The sequence below is a fragment of the Monodelphis domestica genome, chromosome 3 (genome assembly GCF_027887165.1).
Source record: "Monodelphis domestica isolate mMonDom1 chromosome 3, mMonDom1.pri, whole genome shotgun sequence".
Taxonomy (NCBI): domain Eukaryota; kingdom Metazoa; phylum Chordata; class Mammalia; order Didelphimorphia; family Didelphidae; genus Monodelphis; species Monodelphis domestica.
In genome coordinates, this window is record NC_077229.1 from 271,882,608 (window position 1) to 271,909,967 (window position 27,360).

The 27,360-nt window shown below is 33.1% G+C and overlaps 1 protein-coding gene across 3 annotated transcripts in view; it reads right to left on the bottom strand.

Annotated features, from left to right (window-relative positions):
* The window catches only part of ROCK1 (Rho associated coiled-coil containing protein kinase 1), a 133,836-nt gene that overhangs the window by 16,813 nt on the left and 89,663 nt on the right, over positions 1-27,360 (bottom strand). For all 3 annotated transcript variants that reach the window (XR_008917682.1, XM_056823779.1, XM_056823780.1), the window contains exons 14-26: positions 22,890-23,025; positions 22,308-22,399; positions 21,951-22,197; positions 17,186-17,292; positions 16,059-16,209; positions 15,288-15,448; positions 11,416-11,600; positions 6,986-7,055; positions 5,495-5,589; positions 3,257-3,422; positions 1,996-2,089; positions 1,811-1,899; positions 792-980 (exon numbers count right to left, since the gene is read on the bottom strand). Coding sequence is in view for 2 of the 3 variants with exons in the window: in XM_056823779.1 (XP_056679757.1) it covers positions 792-980; positions 1,811-1,899; positions 1,996-2,089; positions 3,257-3,422; positions 5,495-5,589; positions 6,986-7,055; positions 11,416-11,600; positions 15,288-15,448; positions 16,059-16,209; positions 17,186-17,292; positions 21,951-22,197; positions 22,308-22,399; positions 22,890-23,025 (1,782 nt within the window). In the remaining variant the exon portion in view is untranslated. The remainder of the gene's footprint in view (positions 1-791; positions 981-1,810; positions 1,900-1,995; positions 2,090-3,256; positions 3,423-5,494; positions 5,590-6,985; positions 7,056-11,415; positions 11,601-15,287; positions 15,449-16,058; positions 16,210-17,185; positions 17,293-21,950; positions 22,198-22,307; positions 22,400-22,889; positions 23,026-27,360) is intronic.

A 27,360-nucleotide genomic window follows, 5' to 3' on the forward strand; every position in this document is an offset into this window, starting at 1 on the left:
AAAATAGCCATGTTCAAAGTATCAAATAAGATAATGGATGGTAAAGTATTTTATAAACTAACAATGATAAGAATATTTTTAGAGTAGTAGGGGTCTTGTGGTCTTGGAGACCTAGTCTTAAAAAATTCTGATTTTATTATTCTTTTGTTAAGGAGGAAGACTCCCCCAGTGACATATTTTTCTAATAATAATAACTTATTATTTCTTCTTTTAGTTTTTATAAAAGTAAACAGTATGGAAACTGTTTTCAAGGGAAAAAGAAAATTTAATACTAACAACTGCACACTACAATAAATTAATTTCATTATCACATAAATTGAGATTACCCTTTCACTTTTAGAAACTGATAGTCTACTGAGGATAAGTAAACTCATATATTATACCCTATACTAAGTTGATCTCTCAAAACTTAACAAAACACAAAACTATTTCTCCAACAGAGGTCAAACTCTATTCCAGATATTCTAGCAACTTTGCCCTACTCAGTTTCTGCCAAGAGCATAGGTTAATATTCCTTTAGTCTCTTATCAGTCAAGCTACACTTGTTAGAACCTTCTGCTGCTCAAAGCAACAGCTAAGAGGCAAGAAAAGTTCCAGTTCCTGGTATTAACAGTGTGTAAGTAAATCAACCTTTGAGATAAATATAAATTTATAGACAGAAAAATTCAGAACAATCTATATAATGAATTGATTTATACAACAATAAGACATGGTAAGTATACAGATAGGCATAGTAATAATGTCAAGTTTTAGGAATTGAAAAAAATAATTCAACACAAACACAACTTTACCGCTTGCATTTCATTGAGTTCCTTCTGGTGTTTCACTACCATTTGGTTAAATTTCTCTCTTTCTTGGTTGAGTTCTAGTTGTAGCTTTCTGTTTTCCTTTTCCTTCTTTCTTAAATCTTGGGTATTAGCCTTCTTTCTATCGATTTTAAAATCTTTGCGATTCATTATTTCTGCCAACTTGTTAACGGCCTATTAAACATAGATGAAAAGGGATATAATGTTTCACATAAATGATTTGAACATTTTCTAAGAAACCATTCCATATCATAAAGTGAAAGAGACTAATGTAGCTAGGTGTATCAATCAATTGGGAAGAATTTATTATGTGTTAGGTGATGTTAACATAAAGGCAAAAATGAAATAGATATCAAGGAATTTATAATCTATCAAAAGATGAAGGCATGGCAGGGTAATGTGTTGCTTCCCTGCGTTCTTATAATCTGTATGACAGGCTTACAAAAATCCTTCTGTAGATGGCAGGAACTTAAAGCTGTCTTATAAATTTCATTTTTTTTTTAATCAGGATAAGTACTAGAAAATCGTATTTATATAGAAAATACAAAACATTATTTTTCATGGGCACATTATAATTTAAGTCAACAGTGTACAATGCAGTATTCCAATCAGAATAAGCAAATTTAGATGACTCAACTTCAAGGCCTTCTGGTCCCTCTCATTTTCACTCTTGTGCCCATAATCACTTCACTGGTTTTAGTCAAATTGATCTCTTTTCCAACCACACCCCACCATCCCTTCTTTCCTACTTCATGCCTGAAGTTTTCTAGGTAAATAGGAATAGAGTTCTGTTTCATATATGTGAAGCTATTTTTTCTTTAATCAGTTGATTATTATGTGCTCAATCATTCCATTGGGAAAAAAATAATTAAATATTGTTATATGCAAAGTCCTTAAGGGCAAGGTATGATTTATTCTATATAGTGTTAAATAAATTAGCAATATTTAAAAACATAAACTGATAATTATAAAATAAAAATTTTAAATAGTGAAAGGATATATACCTGTGTTTTTAGGGTTCTTTCAGTATTAATATTCTTTTCAAAAGAAGCTTTTAGATTATTGATCTCCTCTTCTTTCTTCAATTTATAATCTGTTCAATGAGTTACAAGAGATTTTGTGACAAAAATAAGTATTGTTCATAATACAAATAATTATATACTTAAATTCAGTTATTAAATTCACATACCTTCTTGTTCCTTCCTCATTTTTTCAGCCAACTCTTCATTTTCTTTTCTTAGTAACTCAATATCTTTGGTTAATGTGGTTTTAATTTCTTCTAGCTAAATGAGAAAAAAAAATCATAACCTAAATCTGACTTTCAGTCAAAACAATGATCCCAAAATGAATTTTTTCAATTCCTATATATAGGTTAATATGGTCTAATTGCAAGAAAGAACTGGTTTTCATCTTTAAAATGTTATTTTATTATTCTCATCAATTTAGATTCTGTTCCTATTTTCCCAAATTAATACAAATATATTTATGGATATACTTCCATGTGAAGAGTTATAAAAATCAGTCTTAAGTTTTTCAGTAGTTGTTACCCAGGCATTTTCCAATTTAAAAAGGACAAAATAAATCCATCTTTGCTTAACACCATTACTCTGCTTCACACTGACTGCTCAGAAAAATGAGAGGCAGAGTGGAGAATGATAGAAAAACCCTCAAACCAAGTTAGAATATTTGGAGTTTTATTCTTACATCTACACTTACATCTACACTAAAGAGCTATGATAAAGTCCCTTCATTTGTATATAATGGAACTGGATTATATAATCTCTAATTCACAGTGCAGAGGTGTCAAAGTTGGGAAGAACCTCAAAGATTATCCAGTCCAACTCCATTATTACAAAGATGAAAAGACTGAGTCCCAGAGGCATGAAATAACTTACCTCAAGTCATATAACTAATAAATCAACAGAGCAAAATCTTAACTACAAATTTCTATGTTTCTTCACATTTAAAGTTTTATGATTCTAATATAAGACCAGATTACATATGAATATAATATAAACTTTTGATGAAAGGAAAAGCATATGTGGTTGTATACTCAGATATATACATATATAGAAATATAGCTATGCATGCGTGTGCACACACACCCCCCCAGAACTTATTTATCTCTTTGTGAAACTCTGGATTAACTGGGAAAACAGGTCAATCTCAAACAATATTAATCTTTATACCTTGCAGGTGAATCAGCACCACATTTTACATTAAAAAATGCATGCATGGAAAATGAAAGTAAATTTTAATATTTGCCTAAATAAAACTAGGAAAATAAATAAGATGTCCAAAAGAAAACAACAATATGATATAATTCAAAGCAAAATAAGTTTTAAAGTATCAACTATTTTGAACTTTCTTAGCTATTGGATCTTTGATATAAATGTGAATACCTCAGGATATAACAGTTAGTAATTTAAATTCAAGTAATGTCAACTTACCCGACCAACAGTATGATCTTTATCTGTAATTTCTTGTTTATTTCGTGAAGCTGCTTTCTTACACTCTTGTGTCAATTCAAAATATTGTTCTTCCAGAAGGCGTCGAGCCAACTGCTCTGATTCAGCTTTTGTTTCTGCAAGGTCTAACTGTGCAGTAAGTGTATCTCTACAACACAGTATTAAAAGACTTCTTTAAAAATGGATATTTTCAGAGAAAATAAATAAATTGAGGTTATTCTTTCAATTAGATTATTTGTGTGTCTATAAATCGTCATTAAAGGATCACAAGAATTGCAATGATTTAATCATGGTAAGGCACAACACCAAATCTGTCATAAAATCCCAAGAGAATGGAATAAGCTTCCATGTAGCATTTTAACTCTTTCTTTCAACTAAGTGGAAGCAATAAGTATTTTATAATGGAAAAAAACTGAACTTTTGTCTTATAATAAAGCTCTGTGCCCAGTTAGATTTCATTTACCTGTAATAAAGTGAATTAAGAAAATAAATTTTGGGGGTGGGAATGAAATTCTAAAGTAAGTTTCCCCGAATCACAATTTAGGCTTCAGACAATATGAATTTTTTGCCTGAGAAGCAGAATCTAAACTATGAAGCATCCTCTCATAAAAATTTTGACAAAAATTCTAATCTCTTGAGTAGGCATGCCGAGATAAAAATGATGGTAGCCAATAGTGAATTGGCAGCAAGTAAGTGCAGCAGGCATTTTTCTATGTCCATAAACTGATTTCATTGGTGAGGAAACTCCCTTTACCAGCACTATAACCACCTGGGGAATGAGAGATTAAGTGATATGGTTATTACCTTGAGGTGTGACATGAATCAGATCTTTTTTACCTTATTAAGGTATCCACTATTCAACAAGGACCTTTGTGACAGTCAGGTATTTTAATATAAGCTTGTCGTGGAGGCAAGCATGGAACAGTAGAAAAAACTGTATCTGGGGCACTGAGGACCTGGTTGGTTCTAATCCCACCTACAATCTTGTACACTTATAAGGCCTTAGGAAAGTCACTCTTCCCCCCTGGAGCTCAAGATTCCTCATTTCAAAAATTAAGTGACTGGATTGAATGGCCTCCAAAATCCTTTACAGCTCTATAGCTAGGATTCTCCTTCTATCTTGATTTCCTACAACTAAGACACTTTTAAAAAAATGAATGAGTCACAGAATCCTAGAAATGGGAAGGTCCTCAGAAGTCAGACAGTTCAATTGATATATTGATGAAATATATTTTCTCAATGAAATACTTTTCTTCTCAATATTCCGGGGAGCTTTTGCTTGAACACTTCAAGTGATAGAAAACTAATTAATTTGTGGTCTTAAAAGACAATTTTAGTTATTTTAAAAATTCTTCATTGTTTTTATTATTATTATCATCCTCATCTTCATAATTATCTTCATAATTCTGCTTCCTAATAGTTTTCATAATTTGGTTCTAGTTCTGGACTTTGGAGAAGTACCAAATGAATCTCTTCAACGTGTCACCTATGTGAGATCTGAAGACAGCTGCTATCAAACATCTCCACTCCAATGTCCATTATTTATGTGAGCTTATATTTTATGATACATGGTTTCCAGAATCTACTATGATCTAATCTATCCATCTTACAAGACAATCACTTCCTTCCATTTCTCCCGTTAACCTAAAATTGTGTCCAGTCTACCAACTATTCCAGTGTTTTCTATTATGTCATCCTACCTCTTAAAATAATAAGCTAAAAAACTTTTTAAAAAATAATCTTACCTCCTTTAGATTTAAGTTTCTTCCTCTATAAAATGTATAAAATATATATCTCCTAAGGTCATTAAGTAATACATAAATTTAATAGCTCCCTAATACTTCAAGGATAAATAAAATATAAACTTCTCTCCTGGAATTTAAGGCCCTTAACAATCTATCTCTGATCTACCTTCCTAGCCATAAATCACAATATTCTCCTTCATACCTGCTACAGTCCAGTCAAATGAGATTAGATTTTCCTCAAATTTGACATGTATCTATCCCACTTGTCCCATAGTCCTACAATGAAATCAAGTCATATCTTCCTTCTGAGAATCTTATCTGATGTTAAGGTTCAACTTAAGAACCATCTTCTTGTGAAGCCACTACTGCTTTTCTGTCCCCACCCATCCACCCTTTCTCTTGAAACTCCAGGTATTAGTACTGCCCTCCTCAAATAACCTTTGATTATTTGTGAGTCAAAGTAAAATGGACATACTTTTCATTTTGCAGTTCCTGTATTTTCTTTAGATTTTCTCGATTTTTTTCTTCAATGTCTTCTTTAAGTTCCTTTACCTGAGTTTTATAAAGTGTCTACAAAAGAGAATTAGGAGTTTTAAATAACCAATAGAAGTTAGGAAGAATTCAACTGAACTGTATAATGTAATCTGGCAAGCTGATCATTTGAAATTAGTAAACAAAGCTTTTAAACTAAAATCAATAGTTTACGAAATCTTTTCTATATTCTTATTCAAGTCTATTTGATTACATGCTTAATTTCTCAATAGCATATACATACAAAAAAAACTTAATTTCAAGAGAATTTCCTTACTGAAGGTTCTAACACTTCTCAACTTTGATATATTATCCTTTAATTTTTATAATTACACTTCTTTTCTGAAATATAAAGTGAGGACGGTAAAAATTAATAGATCTTTTAGTGCAGTGATACTTGCTGAGAAATACTAATATTGTCAAGGTAAACTCCCCTTTGAATCTTTCATGAAGATTCACTTCTTATGAATCAGGAAAGCAGTTTACATAATGATCACAATATTATAAATAACTCCAGGGAACTGAAATGAAAGCATATTGCCTAACTCTTGTCAGAGAAGATGTGACATATGTGTAATGGGGCATACTATTTTAGACAGGGTCAGTATACTTTGCTTGGCAGTATTTCTTCATCACCAGTGACACTTCTAATGGAGAGCAGGGAGGAAATAAGAGTTGTGTGGCAATGGGAAGTGACAGTGACTTATGCAAAAAGAGTATTTATAAACATTTTTTTCAAAGATAAGGAAAAGTAAAGTCAGATCTCAAAGAGACAATATATAGATGCCTATGGCAATGCAACTAAAAATGATGATGGCTTGTTCTAGTTTAAATGTCTTAACATAGTTCCATCCTACCATTAGAAGTAACATTCTCTACCTTTTTTTAATCTTGAAATATTGAGCTTCATTAAAAAAACCTACCTGGGAATGAAAAATAACAGTCTGGTTCTGAGCACATAAGCAAGAATTTATAGAGGTTCCTTACCATTCAGGCTGATTACTTAATTCTCTCTCTCTCTTTCTTTTCCCCCTCCCCCTGTCTCTGTCTCTTTCTCTCTCAAAGACTAGATCAGTATCTTGCCAAGGCTGAAAATATTGGGGGCTACTCATGGATTTGGTCCCCTAGCAGCATGTAATCTCAACAAATTTCTTTGTCCAGTCATTAAAAATTGGGGGGTGGGGAGGTTGGTAGTAGAAAATCCTATCTGAAGAATAAATTATAGAAGAGTAGTTTTTCTTTTAATTATGAATCAAATGATCATCTGTGGCATCTATTAAAATAACTTTACTGGAAATTGAGGAAGAAAGCACTCGGATGCTTGATATTCAGAGTCTTTTACTGTTAGAAGTATTTAACGATGAGATTTTACGGTTTGGTTTGGTTCTTTTATAATTTTTATATACAAATTAACAAATGCTTCTATAAAACTTACTGAAAAGTATTGTTCAGCTTCAAGTTGATCCTGTAGTTCCCGCATCTGTCCTTCGTTTCCACGATATTGTCTTCAGAAGAAAAAAAGTTAGTAAATGTATCTGCTTATAACAGAGTAAGGAAAAGAGCTTAAGAATGTATTTCAACCTATTTAAAATAAAAACTAGGTTGCTGAAATATCTCTATTTTAAATATACTTCTCGCTATGATATGTAACTCAGTAATTCAAATAATTATACTATCTATAGTTCCATTTTACTGTTAAAAAAACACTACAAAATGCTGGGGAAAGGAATTCTCTTCTTATTGAGGATTGATTTTAATAGTAAAAAGCAATTTAATTTAGCAGTTTTGAGATGAAAACCAACAGAGATCATCAATCCCTAAGCTAATTTTTAAAAAGGATCTATATTATCATCAGTTAAGGAAAAGACAAAGAACAGTTGGAAAAAGAGTAAGAAACAAACAGGAAAGTAAAAGAGAAAATAATAGATAACTTGATAAAGAAAAATTGAAGAGGCAGCTAGGTAGCTCTGTGGGTTGAGAGCCAGGTCTAGAAATGAGAAGTTCTGGGTTCAAAAGTCACTTCCTAGCTAGATGACCCTGAGCAAGTCACTTAACCCACATTGCCTAACCCTTACTACTCTTCAGCCTTGAAAGCAATACATAGTATTAATTCTAAGACAGAAGATATGGATATTAAAAAAAAGAAAGAAACCGGGGGAAATGAGATTTTGATATTGTGTGCAAAGTATAAATTTTAATTATGAAACATAGAATGTAAAAAGGTCCAGAGAGGGATATGATCAATATATGATTCAGCAATTTGAAAAGGAGGGATGAAACTGCTTCCTTAGAAGAAAAAAACCAAGAGTATCTACTGATTATTTAAGCTAGGGCTTCTCTTTTATCTATATTCTTTCAATAAGTTGGAAATTAGGGAGGCTTCTGAATAAGAAAAGAATTTGAATCTGGCAAAGGATATAAAATCTACTATCTCCATATGAAAGGGGCAAGAGTCAGGGGCAATTGAGTTCAGATTTTTCTACCATTTATTACTTTCATAACTAACAATAAATCTCAAGTTTCCTCAATTGTAAAATTGTAAAATGAGGTAGTTTGACAAGAAGAGGTCTACGGTCTCTTTAAGATCTAAACCTATGATCTACACAAAAAAGAATTAAGCCAACTGACTCCAAAAGACCTGGTAGAAGGGAAATTTAGTCTAGAAGGGCACCCCCTGTAAATATGAATGAAGGACCAGAACTGTTGAGAACTTTGTAAAGTGTATTTTTCTTCTTTTGATTTACCATTGTAATTCTCATGTCTCCCTGAACTGCTTATGTACATGCTGTTTTCAGGAAGCATAGACAGAAAGTCCTCCTAGCTAAGCTAGATGTTGAAGAGATTTGTTTTTAGAAAGGGGTGGTATCAACTGCTAATAAGCTCAATTCTAAAGCTTGCTAAAAAGTGGTATGATCAAAGAGAACAACATGGAATAAGTCAGTGATCCTGTGGTGCCAACAGTCCTTTAAAATACAGATTATTAGTAATTCTATGAGAAGACAATAAAATTTTCCTTACAGTAAAAAAATTGCAAAACAAGATAAAAGTTAAGATACTAATTTACATCCAGTAAAAAAAGCAAAAAACTAAAATTCAATTCAATTCTAGTGGTGCAGTAAGGAAATAGGTATATTAATATACTTCTTAGGAGTAGGGGTGGAGCTGCAGACTGGCTCAAACATGGAAAAGGCAATTTGTGGTTGTTTGTTGATCATCTCAGTCTGTGACCCTATTTGGGATTTTCTTGGCAAAGATCCTGGAATGGCTTGCTATTTCTTTCTCCAGCTAATTTTACAAATGAGGAAAAACTGAAGCAAACAGGTGTCACCCTGCTAATATAATAAGTGTCTGAGGCCAGATTTGAACTCAGGGACATGAGTCTTCTTGATTCCAAGCTGACATTCTATCTACCATGCCACCTAGCTGTCCAGGAAAAGCAGTTAAAGGATTTTAAAAATAATCATACCCCTGGACCCAGCAGTTGAAATGCTAGGATTTCATCTCAAAAACATGATAAAAAGAGAAAAATAGTTAACGTACATAAAAATATTCATCATTGCTCTATTTGATATGTTCCCCCTATACCCAAAAAAGGGAAATAGCCTACCAACAATTAGAGGACAATTGAGCAAACTATGGCAAATATATAAATATATAATTATTACTGGCCATAAAAAATGGAGATATATGAGAAAATATGGAAAAATGTGAATAAGTTCAAATAAAAAAGCAAAGGATATAAAATCTACTATCTCCATATGAAAGGGGCAAGAGTCAGGGGCAATTGAGTTCAGATTTTTCTACCATTTATTACTTTCATAACTAACAATAAATCTCAAGTTTCCTCAATTGTAAAATTGTAAAATGAGGTAGTTTGACAAGAAGAGGTCTACGGTCTCTTTAAGATCTAAACCTATGATCTACACAAAAAAGAATTAAGCCAACTGACTCCAAAAGACCTGGTAGAAGGGAAATTTAGTCTAGAAGGGCACCCCCTGTAAATATGAATGAAGGACCAGAACTGTTGAGAACTTTGTAAAGTGTATTTTTCTTCTTTTGATTTACCATTGTAATTCTCATGTCTCCCTGAACTGCTTATGTACATGCTGTTTTCAGGAAGCATAGACAGAAAGTCCTCCTAGCTAAGCTAGATGTTGAAGAGATTTGTTTTTAGAAAGGGGTGGTATCAACTGCTAATAAGCTCAATTCTAAAGCTTGCTAAAAAGTGGTATGATCAAAGAGAACAACATGGAATAAGTCAGTGATCCTGTGGTGCCAACAGTCCTTTAAAATACAGATTATTAGTAATTCTATGAGAAGACAATAAAATTTTCCTTACAGTAAAAAAATTGCAAAACAAGATAAAAGTTAAGATACTAATTTACATCCAGTAAAAAAAGCAAAAAACTAAAATTCAATTCAATTCTAGTGGTGCAGTAAGGAAATAGGTATATTAATATACTTCTTAGGAGTAGGGGTGGAGCTGCAGACTGGCTCAAACATGGAAAAGGCAATTTGTGGTTGTTTGTTGATCATCTCAGTCTGTGACCCTATTTGGGATTTTCTTGGCAAAGATCCTGGAATGGCTTGCTATTTCTTTCTCCAGCTAATTTTACAAATGAGGAAAAACTGAAGCAAACAGGTGTCACCCTGCTAATATAATAAGTGTCTGAGGCCAGATTTGAACTCAGGGACATGAGTCTTCTTGATTCCAAGCTGACATTCTATCTACCATGCCACCTAGCTGTCCAGGAAAAGCAGTTAAAGGATTTTAAAAATAATCATACCCCTGGACCCAGCAGTTGAAATGCTAGGATTTCATCTCAAAAACATGATAAAAAGAGAAAAATAGTTAACGTACATAAAAATATTCATCATTGCTCTATTTGATATGTTCCCCCTATACCCAAAAAAGGGAAATAGCCTACCAACAATTAGAGGACAATTGAGCAAACTATGGCAAATATATAAATATATAATTATTACTGGCCATAAAAAATGGAGATATATGAGAAAATATGGAAAAATGTGAATAAGTTCAAATAAAAACCAGCAGAATTATAATTATGTGTGTGTCTGTGTGTGTGTGTGTGTGTGTGTGTGAGAGAGAGAAAGAGAGAGAGACAGACAGACAGACAGACAGAGAGAGACAGAGAGAACTATATAGCAAAAAAGGTAAAGCACCAAAACACAATTAGCAGAACTTCAGAAAGAACTGCAAGAGGTCACAGAACAAAAGCATTTTTTAAAAACCCTACCTTGCATCTTGGGACCAACACTGTGTATTGGTTCCAAAGCAGAAGAGCGATAAGGACTAGACAACGGGGGTTAAGTGACTGGCCCAGGGTCACACAGCTAGGAAGTGTCTGAGGCCAAATTTGAACACAGGACCTTCTGTTTAGGCCTGGCTCTCAATCCACTGAGCCACCCAGAAGCCCCAACAAAATCCAGTCTCATGTTAATTTGCTTGCATTAAATGTGAAAGGTTGGATATAAAGTTTTACTTCTTATTTTGACTATCTGAATTTTTTGTTGACAGTAAGTTTATAATGAAAATTTTGAACAAATATTACTTGCAGGAGAAAAATACTTGGCATATCACCTTGTGAATTGACAAGCTTTTAAGGTGAAAAGTAATCTAACCAGTGATGGAATTGGCTATTTTATTGCTGCTTTAAATAAGTATTTGGACTAATAACAGTAACAGGTGATACAACATATAGAACTTAATCTTTGATTTCAGTGGTGATGATCTCTACATACACTAAAGTATCCGGTATCCAATATAAGCAAACAAAAGATCTCAAGTATAGATATATGAGAAATGGAAATTTTACTTTAAAGGTTCATTTTATCAAGACTTACTTTGTGAGTTGAGCTAGTTCAAATTCCAATGATCTCTTTGCTTCCAACAACATGTTGATCTCTTGTTTCATTTGCTTTTCTAATCCTTTCAGATTGTCCTTCTCAAAAGCCTGAGTTTTTAATTCATTCTGTATCAGTAACCGCTTATTTGATTCTTGCTCCAGCTGCAGTGTTAAATTCTTAACCTATGAATGAAAAAGTTATGGAACATAAATATTTCTGCAATTGGCCTAGTGTTTACCTGAAAGAACATTTAATAATATTTAATGTCCATTATGGTTCCCTAACTTGCACTAAGCAACTTCCTTAAGAACTCTTAAATGACCCAATTAAAAATAATTTTCAATGATCCAGATTAACTTTTAAATCTAGCTATTAATAGAAAGAACATTGGATTTGGAGTAATAAACACATTAAAAAAATTCAACTTCTGCAACCTCTATGTGTTTGGGAATATATTCTAGAATTCTGATAGGAAATGAAATCAAGTTTACAGTTTTGAGTCTTGTAAGGACGTTTTATTAGTTTAGAGATAAGAAGTAAAGTGGCTGGCTGGAGAAAAGAACTGGAGTTTGAAGAGGAGCAAAACCTGGGAGTTTATTTGGGTGGATTTACAATCCCTTAGTATTAGAAATCCTTTATTTATCCTTATATATTTCAGTAAACATTTTATTTTTATAATGAGTCTCTTGTCCCTGTGCCTGGCCCTTTGGGGAAGTTCACATTTGTGCTTCACTTAATAGTTCTCTTAGCACAATGGAATGGAACCTGGGCTTGTTATTAAAAATAAAAACAGTACTATCAAAATGCTTCATATAGGGGGCAGCTGGGTGGCTCAGTGGATTGAGAGTCAGGCCTAGAGACAGGAGGTCCTGGGTTCAAATCTGGCCTCAGATACTTCCCAGCTGTGTGACCCTGGGCAAGTCACTTGACCCCCATTGCCTAGCCCTGACCACTCTTCTGCCTTGGAGCCAATAAAGACAGAAGGTAAGGGTTTAAAAAAAAAGCTTCATATAGATGATCTCACTTAAGTTTCATAACTCTGTGATGCAGGTACTATAGGTATTTTTTATTCCCATTTTACAGATGTTTTTACAAGAAAAAACTGAGGTTCAAAGGGATAAAAATCACCACCCATATTCGCACAAGTTTTGGAGGCAGAATTTGAACACCGGTCTTCCTAAGATCAAGTCCAGTAACTACTATACCACTTTGTTTTGCAAGTCTAGATGCACCCCCAAGTTAGAGGGGGCAAAGGGCTTTCCTGATGTAGTATAGAGCAAAAAGCTCCTTTTCAACTTGAAGTCAAAGCACCACCCAATCTCACCATGGAACAAAATTGTAATATCAAGCTAAATGAATCATTAATGGGAAAAGCAGAGGATGTAGTCAAAGAAGTTTTCTAATGGGAAGATGGGTAGCAAAATCTTGAACCTTCTCTTTTAACTCATTCTATACCTTAATGGAGTCATGAAAACAACATAATCCTTTGTTTACCAACAGCAAAAGTTGCACAACCTTATTTACTCTATATAAGCTCTGCTATCTATGTAGAAAAACACCAAGTCTGTCTCATAGCAGATTAGCCTGGGGCAAGGATATTCCAAGTGATGTGTTCTCACATATCAAAGTGATCAAATAAATGGTCTAGGAACATTTTTAGACAGTTTAAGTCTAAAGTTGACAGATGTGTTGATCAAAGAAAATAATGTTTACAAAATTACAGATATTTAAGGAGACCTACAAGCCTGTTAGAGCAAAAACTATTTTTCCAATAGAATTCAAAGTCCTCTCATTTTGAATAACTAAGTTTCCAAATCATGTATCAATATATGTAGTAAGTTTTTAAATTTGTGAGAAACACATCTGACACAAAGGGAGGCTAGTTACTCTTTATCTTCCTATTCACCTTGGGTTTCAATTCCCTATAAATCCTTTTGGGGCCTGACCTTTTATATTATCTTTAGCTTTCCTCGCCAGTTACTTCAAGAAGGATTGTCTCTTGAGAGTTTCAATCCAGGACATCCTAAATGTCCCTCTCTATGAACCATCTGAAACCTACTTTCTCCAAAGCTAGTGTCTTGTCAAATTTTTCTCAGTTTTCCTCTCTTCTATCCCAAATTCGAAGATACACTGGCCACTTCCCCTGTCCCATATACTCACCTAGTTTTTCTTTGTGGATGAGAAGTCAGGTACAAAAGAAAAGTTCATCTAATTTCTTCTTATACCTTTTAAGGGGTGAAAATTAACTCACTATTCTTATCACTTAAGGAAGGAAATTATCTGTTCTGCTTTTGGCAGAAAGATCCAGTTGTCCATATATTAAGAGTCATCACTGTGTATAAGCCAGTCTTATGATTTCTTTTCTGAATACATATATTTTCTCTTTCTGTTCAGTTGTCTGTAGTATAAGTCAATGAAAATACTGTTTCTGGTTTTGCCTCCATTTATTTTGAGCCAAATACTTTATATTAAGGTGTTCTCTAAACTTGTCTCTGTTTTGTTCCTAAATTTATTCACACCTAGTCTTTTCATTATTCAACTCCTTTTAAATAAAGTATGTCCTTTGAGACCTCTTATTTCAATTATGGGTCTTTCATCACTCAAAGAATCAAGTTAAACTTTCTTCCTCAGAGTCAGCAGTTCAATATGCTTATGTCTTTCAAACATAGATATCATAAGTCATGAATTTATTGTTGGTTTTACTTATAAACTTTTCTCTTACATATTTTTAGGTATTTTAATTATTATTCTTACTCTATTACAGCATCTAGGCTTGTGGATATATATGAGCAGTTTTCCCCCTTCCTTTTATTTTAACACTGTTTTGATGAGATTTAAGATTCTAGGCAAATATAGTTTTATTATCCTTTGTTAGAGATATTCTATACCCAAACAAGAGTCCTTTCACACTTTTTTAAAAGTTAAAAATCTGAATCCCATTCTCAGAAAACCATTTTCTAAACTAGCCTTCCTCTTTTGAAATCCTTTATTTTGAGAAGCAGCAGTGAGGAAACTATCATTCTAGTCTTCAGTTCCTTTCTTAAGATCTGATAATTTTTAGTAATGTGTTCTAGATTTCTTCTAAGAGTATCAGTCATGTCCATGTCAATTTTCTTTAAGAACAGTGATCATATGAATTGAAAATATGTGAATGGTCATATCCTGAAAACATGCCTGTGCAAGACCTGAGGATTCATTTTCTAATAAATGGGATTGAAATAGGGTAAGAGTTGGAAGCAGAGAATATAATTACTGTAGAAAGTTATTTCCAGTTAACAGACTGGGTGATAGGTGATGAGAACTTAAACTAGGATGGTAGCTCTGTGAGTGGAGAAAAAAAGAGATGTATATCAGATGCTGTTATTAAAAAAGAATATACAGGATTTGGTGAATGAATGAATGAATAAGTTAGGGTGAGAAATGGAGGATGACACTGGGTGAACAGAAGGAAGATAATGCCCTCAACAGTAAGAGGGAAGTTTAAGAATAAGGCTTCCTTGTGGGGAGAGGGAAGTACAAAGGAAAATAAAGAATTCTGCTTTAGACATGTGAAGTGTGAAATCAGCTGGGAAGTAGGTGCTACTGCTGCTTTTTTTTTTTAACCCCTACCTTCCACCTTAGAATCAATATGGACTGTCCTTATGTTTGTTGTCGCAGCACTTAGAACAGTCCTTGAAACATAGCAAATACTTAGTAAATCCTTTTTCTTTCTTTCATTCTTTCATTCATTCTTTCATTCATTCATTCATTCTTTCATCATTTATAAACAAAGATTAATGTCAAGCTGTCTTCTTAATACACACTATCAATACAGCTGTTTCTCTTTCTCATTAAGAACACAAAGACAAGGGTGTCCCTTTTAACCTTACTTCATCCTCTATCCTTTCTTTGTGTTCAGCCAAATGCTCCAGTTTCTGCTGTGACTGTTTCAAGTCGACATCTAGCATGGAACATTGCTTTTCAATGTGAACAACTCTATTTTCAGCTTTCTCTCGTGCTGCTCTCTCTTCCTTCAGTTTCTTTTCCATTTCTACAAAATGACAAAATTAGTTCTTAACATTCACTTTTAATTGTTAACTTTAAATTCCCAGATGTCTACCATCTTCCCTCCCTCCTCACACTAGAAAAGGCATCATATAACAAAAAGATATATGTATATAGAAAACTATGTCTTGCTTATTTCTATTTATTAATTATTTTTCTGGAGGTGAATATACACAAATCATTCTTCAAACAATAAACACCTCCTTCTCTTCAAGGCCAAGTGAAAAAGGTATAATGCACCAGTTTGGGCCCCACAGGAAAGTATGTTCCTTCCTTTTTTGGAAGAGCACAGGTTTGGAATTTTTTCATTAACTGTCAGAATCAATTAATGTATTAGTTAATTTGATGAACTGATTTTTTTCTCTTTTTTTCTTTGTTAGAAGGTATGGCTGGATAGGAGATAGGCAAGGAATATGTAATTGAAAAACAAAACACTAAAAATAAATAAGTTTTAAAAGTGTTGAATTTTCTTTTGAGTATTAAACTATTGATATGTGTTCAGAGTATGATTTGTCAAAATACAAAGCTAACAAACATTATTTAAAACTATTGGCTTTCTACTAATTTTATAGGGAAATATAAAAAATAATACTTACCATACATTGCAACTGATTTTGCCTCTTCAATAGACTGATGCTTATCTGTTAAACGGGCTTTAGTTACCTTATGCTCATTTACTTCTTGTTCTAACCTTTGTTGTAATGATTTTAGCTTATAGTTTAAATCTATTTCCAAATTATTCTTTTCCTGCAACATAGGAATAAGAGCTATGTAGTTATAAAAATTACCGTAATTCTGATAGCATATTTTTCCTTCCTAAAAACAGTTCCCAATTCTCTAATAATATCAATGACAAAAATTTAAACAAATGTTTTCCCCTGAGTAAACACTCCCCCACCCCACCCCCTTGAAAAAGTCATCTAGGGATATAGAAATGTTCCTTCGAAAAGCTTATAGAATATCAAAGAGATTCACAGTTGGAAAAAATTAACATTACAGTTCTTTATTTCTAATTTGTTGGTTCCTTATTTATGGATCATAGTTTAGTATGTGTTGGCAGAAGAGAAGTACTATCAATGGAAGACTTGCTATTCTTCTTAGGACAGGCAAATAATTTATATCTATTGAGATATATCTGGTCTCAGTCTAACCTAATCCTAATTTCCAGTGCCTCTGACTCTAGCTACATCTTCTCTTCCTTCTTGCTTCTACAATTTGGCAGACTCAAACTTGAGGTTCTAATGAATCCACAATCCTGGTAGGGGTGAGGAGAAGGGGGAAGAAATGTCACAGGGATAACACCATTACACTGAGATAGCTATGCAGTAGCAAGTTATTCTTTTTGCTGGTTAACCAGGAAACAATAAAAAATATGAAATGTGAAAGATAAGGAAATACTAAATATTTTTAATTACTATGCATTTTTATTTCTGCTCCTCTCCTTGCCTCTCTCATACACAGACATCTCTTCACATATAATTCATTACTTGAAGCACTTTTCCTCCTTTCCACTCAAGTTTTAAAAGCCTGACAATTAAATATCTCCAAAAGATGCAAAAATATTATACATTTAAAATAAAGAATACATTATTTAATTCTTCCCTTTTTCATATTTAAATATTTACATTTTAGGAAGCTATTTTCTTAAAATAGCAATATCAAAAATATATCCTTAACCTACTAATAACATTTCAAAAAACAGTTGGGATACTTTCTTCCATACCTTTTCTGAATGATTAAGCATGTCCTGAGCCTCTTTTCTTTCCCCCTCCACTCTTTCAAGGTTATGTTTGAGGTATTTCACTTCTTCCTGCAAAGATGTAATTCGAGCTAACAAAAAAAAAAGGGACAAACCATCAATACCCTTGATAGCATAAATTCAGTTTCATTTGTATCTCATCCAGATTAATTTAAAGTAGAAAATATTCCTAATCGGGTTAAATTTATTATGTGAATTCATGCAGACAAATGCAGGTGCTATGAACATAAAACAAACAAAAAAACAACCAAAATTACTACAACAGTATATCACAATATCATGTGATGTGGAAGAAAACATGTAAATGAGGTTTGACACAAAAAAACTAACCAGGTTTTTAAATTTTATTTTAATAGAAAATACTAATCTTTAATTTTTATTCTCAATAAATTGATATTTAATACATGTGATAAATCCAAGGAATTACTTTTAATCACTATCAGAATGAACCTTAGTAAAAACATTTTCCTTTCATACTATTTTAAAAAGAAGCAGGTTTTCCTCCTTTGAAAAGATTATAATTGTCAATATATCAATGTAATGAAATTCCATTTTTTTAGCTAGATATGTTAAACATAAGGAATAAAAATAGTTCAGCAACATAATTTGAACTTACCTTAAATAGGCAATGGTGACAATGACAACTCTTATTTTCTTAGAAACTTGGCTAATTAGAATGTGCCTTTAATTACCCAGGCACCTGATTTCTATTAGGTTTCTTATCTAAGAAGATTAACAATATGATACAGAAGGAATCCTACCTAAATAAATAGCCCAATATTATCATACCATTATTATTTTCATATTCTCTACTGTAACACGTCTGGATATTTTCTGGATCAGCTCTCGGTAGCATACAGGAAGAGATGAAAGATATCCAGTTGTGAACAAACTATAAAAGCACTTCAGAAGAATAAAGCATTTCATTGCTAAATTCCTGCCCTCATCATCTTTTTCTGAACTTGAAAGAGGGTTAAGAGGCCTCAGGACCTAAGTTCAAATCCCTACACTGCACCTTGTTACCATAAAGCCATGGGCAGGTTAACTTACTGCTCTATGGCATCACTTTCCTCATCTATAAAATGGGGGTTGGAGGGATTTGAAGGTGAGGCTGGATAGAGTGTATGACTGTTTCTCTCCAGGTCTCAATCTGCAGTCATATGACTTTCATTTTTATATAAAGTCATTCCAGCTCCTACCATGCCTCTACTCCCAGTTAGCCTTTCCTTAAGAAAACAATATGTGGCCAATCAACATAGCAATCACATCTGACAGTACATGCATCATTCTATACCCATAATTCCTCACCTCTACAATCAAAAGAAAGCAAATCACTCCCTCATCTTTTCTCTGATCAAAATTGGTCCTCATAGTTATACAGAATTTTACTTTATTGCATTGTTCTTTTTATTTAGGATTGTAAGCCCTCCATATACTGTTTCCTTGGTTCTTCATCAGTTTTCAGTCTTTCCATGTTTCTCTGAATTCCTTTTTTAGTTTTCCTATCTTGTCTGTTCATTCATACACTACAATTTGTTTGATCATTTTTGAGCATTCACTTTGTTTCTAGTACCATAAACAGTGCCAGGAATTACTTTGAAAACTGCCAAATTTCCCCTTGTTTTAGACAAGTTAACCTATGAAGACATCAGTCATATTATGGCATATCTATTCAAACAAACAGATTTCTCTCATTGTTTTTCTGAATCTACTAGTCTGAGCATACTAACAGGTTATAGGTGCAAATCCCACAAAATAAAGTCACATTTTTAAAAGGCTTTATGGAATGAAGTGCTTTATATAAATTAATCAATTAGCAAGTAACTATTAAGCATCTACAATATGTCAGACATTATGTAAGACCCTGGGGACACAAAGAAAAGTAGCAGTTCTTGCCTCTGAGGAATTTACAATCTAGTAGGGAATGACAACATTTATATGAATGAGCACATATACAAAAGGGATACAAGATAATTTGGGAGGAGGAAGAGGCAGGTGTGTAGAATGTACATTGTAGGAATGGAGGACATCTGGCACAAAGAGGGGAGAAGATGGAGAGCTATATTACTGTCACTTCCTTTTTCTATCCCCTAACAAGTATTTGTCTTTTTTCTTTCTAGATTTCACATTTTTGTAGTAAAAATAATAGATGTACCCCTTTTCATGAAATGACTTTGGATATACTTAAGAGGGATATATAGTCAATCAATAAGCAGTTTTTTTAATTAGAGAATCTTGTGATGAATTTCAAAATGAAGTTATTATTGAAACTACTATTTTAAAAGTTATAAACCAGAAATAAAATGATAAAAGAATGCTATAGTCACCTATCTTAAGGATATCCCATAAGTAACTATTAAGGCCTATATAATAAAGTCTTCTAGGAAACTTCTGGGAAAATAAATATTAATGTCATGAATGACTTGTTTTATTTTCTGTAGTTGACACCAAGAGTTTAATTTGTGTCTCTAATTTAATAATTCTGAAATGCTTCCTACCACATTTACCTATAACATATGTTCATATTGTTATGGTTTATATTATGGTTTATAAAGTAATTTTCTTAAATCTCTCTGCAAGTAGATAGTTTTTCATTTTATAGGGAAAAAAAGTGATACTCTGAAAGGGTTAAGCTCTTTATTACTAGTTGAGTGTTAGAACTGGGTCTAGCATTCAGGTTTTACTGATTTTGAAAGTAGTTCTCTTTGTACCACACTACTGCTTAATACAGACCAAACAATACAGTCCATAAGAGAGAGATCATATCTAAAGGGACTGATTCATTATAAAAATCAAGAAATACCCACTAGAACTCTTTGTTATCTAAATAAAATAACAAACAAACCCAGTCTCCAGTGTATCAAATAGATGGTGAAGAAACCCCTTGCTTTGAAGCATAGTTAACACTTCTCATTGGTTTCCAGGGAACACAAAATGTAAGCACCAGATGATTATTGTAAAAATTTAAAGGTATGAAGCATCATCTCTTTTAAAATTTAGACTTTTTTAAAATTAAAAGGTAGTTTATTTCTTCAGCCTGCTTTCACTAGCTAATAAATAATAATACCGTCTACAGAGAATGTTAATCCTACCATGGAACCACAGTTTAGTACCAAACAACTTTCAAATCCTATTTACTATGCTTCTTTATCAGACCTAAGGTTCAAACATTTCTTTTCCCCTGTGTTTTGTTTCAATGTTGCCATATATGTCAATTCTGTCATGTTGCAATTGACTTAAAAGAATAGAGAAATAGTCATAAGTCTAAGGCAGATGGTGTTTCACTTCTATTCCTAAACTGTACTTCTAGGCTTTATTACACCTCCATCCTTCTAGACTCACCTAGAAATTCATTAATATCTTTAGCACAACCTCTTACAAATATTAAGTCTTGTGTAAAATGGCTATACTTCAACATCCAGGTTCTTATTCCTGTAAATATAGGACATAAAACTTTTATTCTCTGAGTGGGTAACAATCCTTGATGATATACTACAGTTCCTAATTCTGAAGATTAAAATTAACTCTCCCCTGATTGTGAAGATTAAAATTGTAACCACTGCCTATTTTTAGAACACCCTAAAGTTGAGTGGGAAGATCTGCCCATTTTTTAAAACTAATCACTGAAAGTGTAAACATCCCACTTAATCATTAAGTGGGAGGTCTGTGATGTGCAATAGTGGATGACAAATAAGAATTGACTGTCTCCTGGGCAGTCCTAAGCAAGGTTTTAGACTATGATTTGTCCACGTGAAAAGTGGAGGAAGACACAGGAAGTGACACAAAAGAAACACCTTTAAAAGGAGCAGTCACTTCCTGTGAGAGATACTTCTTCATTCTTTGGAGTGGAGGCTAAAGGAGAAATCTGTTGACTGGACCTGAGACCCTGTTCCTGATGAGAGTTGATTCCTTTCCTGGATATTTTCTGAAGCAACTAGCCTCAGGAGAGACTAACCTCTTGAGAGAGTTTCTGTCTAGGTCCTTGGCTTTGCCCAGGCCAACTAAGAACCAACTCTTCCTGCCTGGATTGGGCTAGGGGCCAGAAGTAAATTACTTGCTGCTTAGGCTAGATATCTTACCCTATCCTCTCTCTAATTTTTCTTACTTCACTCTTTCCACATTTTGTAAATAAGTCTCTTTGGAATTAATATAAATTCCTGACGACCACATTCTTAAATAATCCACTCCAACCCTTTTAAACAACCCTTTTCCCCCTTTACATAATAATCTCATTTAGTACGTTTTATGAAATTCTAAAGAAATCAGATGATTTCTACAGTTTCCTCATCTGCAAAGCTAGATGTTTTACCATTTGTCTACCTTCAGTGTTTTGCTTACTCTGATCAGATAAAGTGAAATAAAAAAGTTAAAGATATTTTAATAAGGGCTGGTAGCATTATAGCAGCAACTTGAGAACTGGGCTTGGAGTCAGAAAAACCTAGATTGAAATGCTTTACATTCACTAGCTGTGACCCCAGGAATACATTACTCATTGTGCTTCAGGTATATCTCTTTAAAATTTATCTTATAAGAATTACAATCTGCACTGGTAAAAGGAGTTACTGGTAAAAGGAATTACTCTAAGCTAAAAAAAGATCAAAGACTCTCCTTATTTAAGAAATTTAAGCCAAGTGCAAGCAATCATTACTCTAAAAGAAATAGGAACTATTCTAATTTCTGATTTCACTTAAGTGCTTGGATCCATACTTTTATTGAATACTTTATTTACCTTGGAGATCTCCAATCATCTCAGATCCATGACTTCGGTCTCTTCGTTCAGCTTCTAATGCAGCCTGTAGCTGGTAATAATCCTGGTCCACTTGTGATTTGGTTGTTTCTAAAATTCTGTTTCGCTCCTGCAATTCTCTGTTCAGGGACTCTAACTGACTTACTGATTTACTCAATTCTGTGTGGCTCTTCCTTAATCTTACTGCTGTGTCTGATTCCGTCCTCAGTAAGTCATTGGCGTCTTCTAGCTATTAAAGAGAGACAAAAGGGTATTTAGGGTAAAGTATGATCAAAACTACAGAATTATAAAACTACATTACTAAAATTAAAAATTGATCTATAAAAAAAGACGCCTTACTTGCTTCTGTAACTGTGCCATTTTCTCATTTGTAAGCTGAGAATTCTGACTAATTTTCTTCAAGTCATCCAATTGATCTTTTAATGTAGAAACTAGAAAAAATGAAGATTATATTTTAAAATTTCTCAGAAATATAATGATTAACTCTTTTTAAAAGTGGGAAATAATATGAGGCAAGAAATTCATTCACGTTATTCCTCTTATTTCATGTCCTTAGGCCAAAGGATCTTGATTTCACAGAATAAGCCTAAAAAGTGATTCCTAATTATGCTGCTACCAGCATACATTTTATCACCTTTAAACTTTTAACCATCTATAATAATCCTCATAAATTCTTAGTTGTCTCAAAAATTTTAAATTAGAACCACTTTTGGTAACCAATAAGCATTTGCTAAGTGCTTATAATGTGCTAAAGCACTCCTTGTTTAAAAAGAAGAATTCTACATAAACTTAAATGATATTGGATATCTTTTGAATTACTTTAAGGTTCTTATTACCTTATTACCATAATGAACATTTTCACCAAAAAAAGTCTCATGACATGGATTTTTAGTCACAGTGTATTCCAAAACTGCAACTTACCCTCATTTTCAATATTTCTTCTCTTCTCATTCTCCTGTTCTATTTTTCTTTGGTACTCATTAACTCTGTGCTGAAGCAACATTTTCTCCTTCTCAATTTGAGACACCGTGGATTCTAAATTTTTTCTTTGATTTCCCTGAAACAAGAAATATTGGTAGATTTATTACCTTGTCATTCTTATTTTTCAAAATTTTTATGAACTCAACATTAAAAAAAAAGAAGTCTGCTGAGAAACTATAAGATACTAAGAAGCCAAAGAGTGAGGTTATTTTATATTTTAAATATGAGAAAGAACTTTAGGGTAACAAACACTCTTTAATATTGAGCTGCCTGCCTGCCTGATGATGCAATGAGAAGAATCTCACAATTACAAGCAAAACCTCCTATAGTAGTAATGGGAGAAAACAATTATTTTTGCATTTTCTTCCTGATTTTAGGAGAAAGTAAAAATATATGTCATGGTTATTACTTTTACTGACCTTACAAGGCCTATAATGTTAATATAAAACATGAAATATCTATTATCTTTTTCTCCCCACAAAATTGTTTAGAATATTGTATCTAAAAGGATAATTTTATTCTGGAATTTTATTCCAGAAGCAGAATGGAGTTTCAGTTCTGTCTTTCAGCCCAAACTATAGCCTGCAGAGAAATAACCTGAGCAGGAATCCCAGGCCAAAGGGAAGCTTGCATTGTTGTCACTGAACAAGCACAGCTTCCCAGATGGATGCCTGACAGAAGTTGAACCTAGTAGAAGTCAGCTATCATTCAGTCACAACACAGGTCAGGAACTTGGCAGAGCTCAGAACAAGGGGGCAGCAACTGAACTTTGCCCTAGTTCAGAACACTTATGGAACCCTGACAGTTTACAGGGCTGTGGCAAAAACTGTCCTTGAGTGTCTAGAATAACATAATACATAATACCCCAAGAAAGTAGTAGCAAGATCATAGAAGTGCACAGAGTTTGGACCTAATCAAGTCCAAGGTCAGGAAGCAGGCTAGAAGAATGACAATGAACTATTACAGTGATGGGGATACTTAAGATACAAATCCAGAAGAAGAGAAATACTCGAAAACATCTCCAAGCAAAGCTTAAAACAACAATAAAACCACACAAATTTGGGGTACAAGTTCAATGATAATTCCTAGAAGAGATGAAGAATTAAAAAAAAAATATTTTAAAAATAAAAATAGCACCATTTAAAATGTTTTTAATCAATTAAATGAGAGCATAACATGAAAAAATTAGAAAATAAATGACAAGCATAGAAGAAAAAGTTATGAAGGGAATGAAAAACTTTTAACAAGAACTATAGAATCTTGTGCTCAATTAACAAATTCCCTAAAAATTATTATTGTTGTTCATTGATTTCAGTCATGCCCAAGTCTTTGTGATCCCGTTTTGGAGTTTTCTTAGCAAAGATACTGGAGTAGTTTGCATTTCCTTCTCCAGTTAATTTTACAGATGATGAATTGAGGCAAACAGAGTTAAGTTGAAAGTCACAGATCTAGTGAATGTCGGGCCAGCTTTTAATTCAAGAAGGTGAATCTTCCTGACTTCAGGTTCAGTGTTCTTTCCACTGTCCCTATCCTATTCTACTATCTGCCTCAGAAAATTAGAATGGATCAAACAGAAGCCAGTGACTTCAGAAGGTGACAATTCGGGAAGGTGACAATTTGGGAAGGTGACAAGAACTATTAAAACAATGTCAAAAGCCTGAAAAAATAAAATCTAAGGTATCTTATATATATAAACACAAGACCTAGAAAACAGATCAAAGAAAAAAATTAATTCATGGACTACCTTAACACTATGATAAAAAAAAAAAAAGAACCCAAACATGACATTTCATGAGATCTCAATGAAAACTCTTTATTTTATTTAATAGATCAATTTGGAGCATTTTTCCAGGACTGCAAAAATCATGTCCTTTCCCTCCCCTTCCCCCAACTCCCTTTCATATCTGACATACAATTCCACTGGGTTTTACATGTGTCTTTGCTCAAGATCTATTTCCATATTATTGATATTTGCACTAGGGTGATCATTTAGGATTTATAACCCCAATCATATCTCCATTGACACATGTAATCAAGCAGTTGTTTTTATTATGTGTTTCTACTCCCACAGATTTTCCTCTGAATGTGGATAGTATTCTTTCTAATAAGTCCCTCAGAATTGTCCTGGGTCACTGCATTTGAATGAGAAGTCTTAAGAACATTACTGTCAGAATCTAGAGCTTCTAGGTCAAAGGAACAAACACCATGAGTATCCATAAAAAAAGAAATTCAAGCAACAAGGAGTCACTGTCTATGCATATTTTAACAACCACCTCTCTGAAAATGTGAAAAGCTTGGAAAACAATTTTCCAGAAGGCAAATGATATAGACATATAGCCAAGAATATAACTTATACAGCAAAACTGAGCATAATCCTAGTGGGAAAAAAACGGAACCTTTAATTAGAGAATCTGCAAGCATTCCTGACAAAAAGACCAGAGAGAGATGTGAAGAAACTCTGAGAAGGTAGAGGGAGCAGCTAACACTTGAACTGCATTCTCCTCTAACCTGGACAGGGAAGAAAACACTGCCCTACCCCCAGAGTTGGGTAAAGAATTACATTTACCCAATAAAGAAATGGAATGGAGCTGGCCCGACATTCACTAAAGGGAGAGATTAGTTCTAAGAAAAAAAGCAAAGGAGAGGTATGAAAATACATATACCTTATTTTTTTTTTTTGCAATAGCAAAAAAATGGGAACCTGGGAGGATGCTTAAAAATTGGGGCATGGATAAACAAGTTATAATATAATATAATATATAAATGTGATGGAATATTTGTGTTGCTAGAAATGAAAAAGGGGAAGGTTTTAGAGAAATTTTTACAGAGAGACTTTTACAACAAGAATGAAGTAAACAGAGAACCAGAAGAACAATTTATACAGTTACAATAACAAGGCAAAGACATACAACTATGAAAGAATTAGCAACTCTGATCATTGTAATAACTGACCACAGTTACAGAGAACTAATGCTGAAACTTGTTACCCTTTCCTCTGGATAGAGAAGTGAAGGACTCAGAATGTAGAATGAGACATATTTTTGAACATGTCCTGAGCAGAAATTTGTTTTGTTTGATTATACATATTTATAACAAAGATATTGGTTTTCTTTTGTTCTGATTCCAGGGAGGGTGAAAGGGGTCAGGATGGAAAGGAAAGAAGTCTGATTTTTGTTGACTTAAAAAAAAATACTTTGAATGAAATATAAAATAAAATATAAAATAAAATAAAAAATAATGTTAAATTTTGAAAGAACTGAGTTGTTAGATACTTTCTTATTGTCTTGTGTAATTGTCAATAAACAAGTGTTTCACCAAAAAAAGGGACTATCCCATACAAAGGAGTTATCTGTAATATCCCATTATATAGCAGTTATACTTGACTGAGTAACAGATATTACAGAGTTAAAATGGGTGGGAGATAAGAGTATCAATTCATTTTTCCTAATCTGTACAGTAATCTGCAACTTCTGAAAATAGCTTTCTAACATCAAATGCTCATCAGTGACTCAGTCAGATGAAGTGACTCCTATATCATGCTTTTTGTACATCCTGAATTCTAAAGATTAGAAGCATAAAAGTACTACCAAGAAAATTCTTAAGATACTAAATTACTTTTCCCCAAAGTGCCTATTTTGAACGTTGGACCTTCCATCTCTAGACCTGGCTCTCAATCCACTGAGTTAACTAGCTGTACCCATTTGATTTTTAATAAGCTTCACAAACAAAACCACTCTTCTCTCCATCAAAGCCCACTATCTCAGAATTTCCACCTGTTTTTATTCTTTAACTTTTGTTGTTTTTAAGAGTGAAAATATTTTATAATTTATTTTGTTCTTGTAAAGATTTTTGGAAGCACACGCAACTTTGTGCTATTAAAAGGCAAGAAGTAGGCCCTATGTTACCATCTTTTTGCAATAGCATTTGAATAGTTATCCAGATTCTTTCCTACTACAATTTCTGTGTGTATGTGTGTGTGTAGTAAGGTTTATTCCCTCTGTTCTGAATAATCAGGAAAAGCTCTTTGATTCTAATCTCTACCAGAAAAAAAAAATAGATGTTATTGGCAGGGTTAACCCCATTCCCTTCAGGCATAATAAAAGATAGGAAAATATCCTCTAAATTATGAAACAAAAAAACCCCAACAAAAATCAGCTTACAATGGAAAGATGACATTGAAACCTTTTTTTTCTCATATGAAAAAAATTATAATTTAGCCTTTAGAGTTCAAAATGTATTTGTATTTGATAGTTATACTATAGGAAATACAAATCTGATACTTAAGATAATTTTATGTAAGAATTTTCATTTATATCATAAACACATTTTAACACTCAGATTTCCGTGGGAGAAAAAAAAAAGCTAAAAATGGGGAAAAACAGCACAGTGTAGTCAATAGAGGGGCCTAACC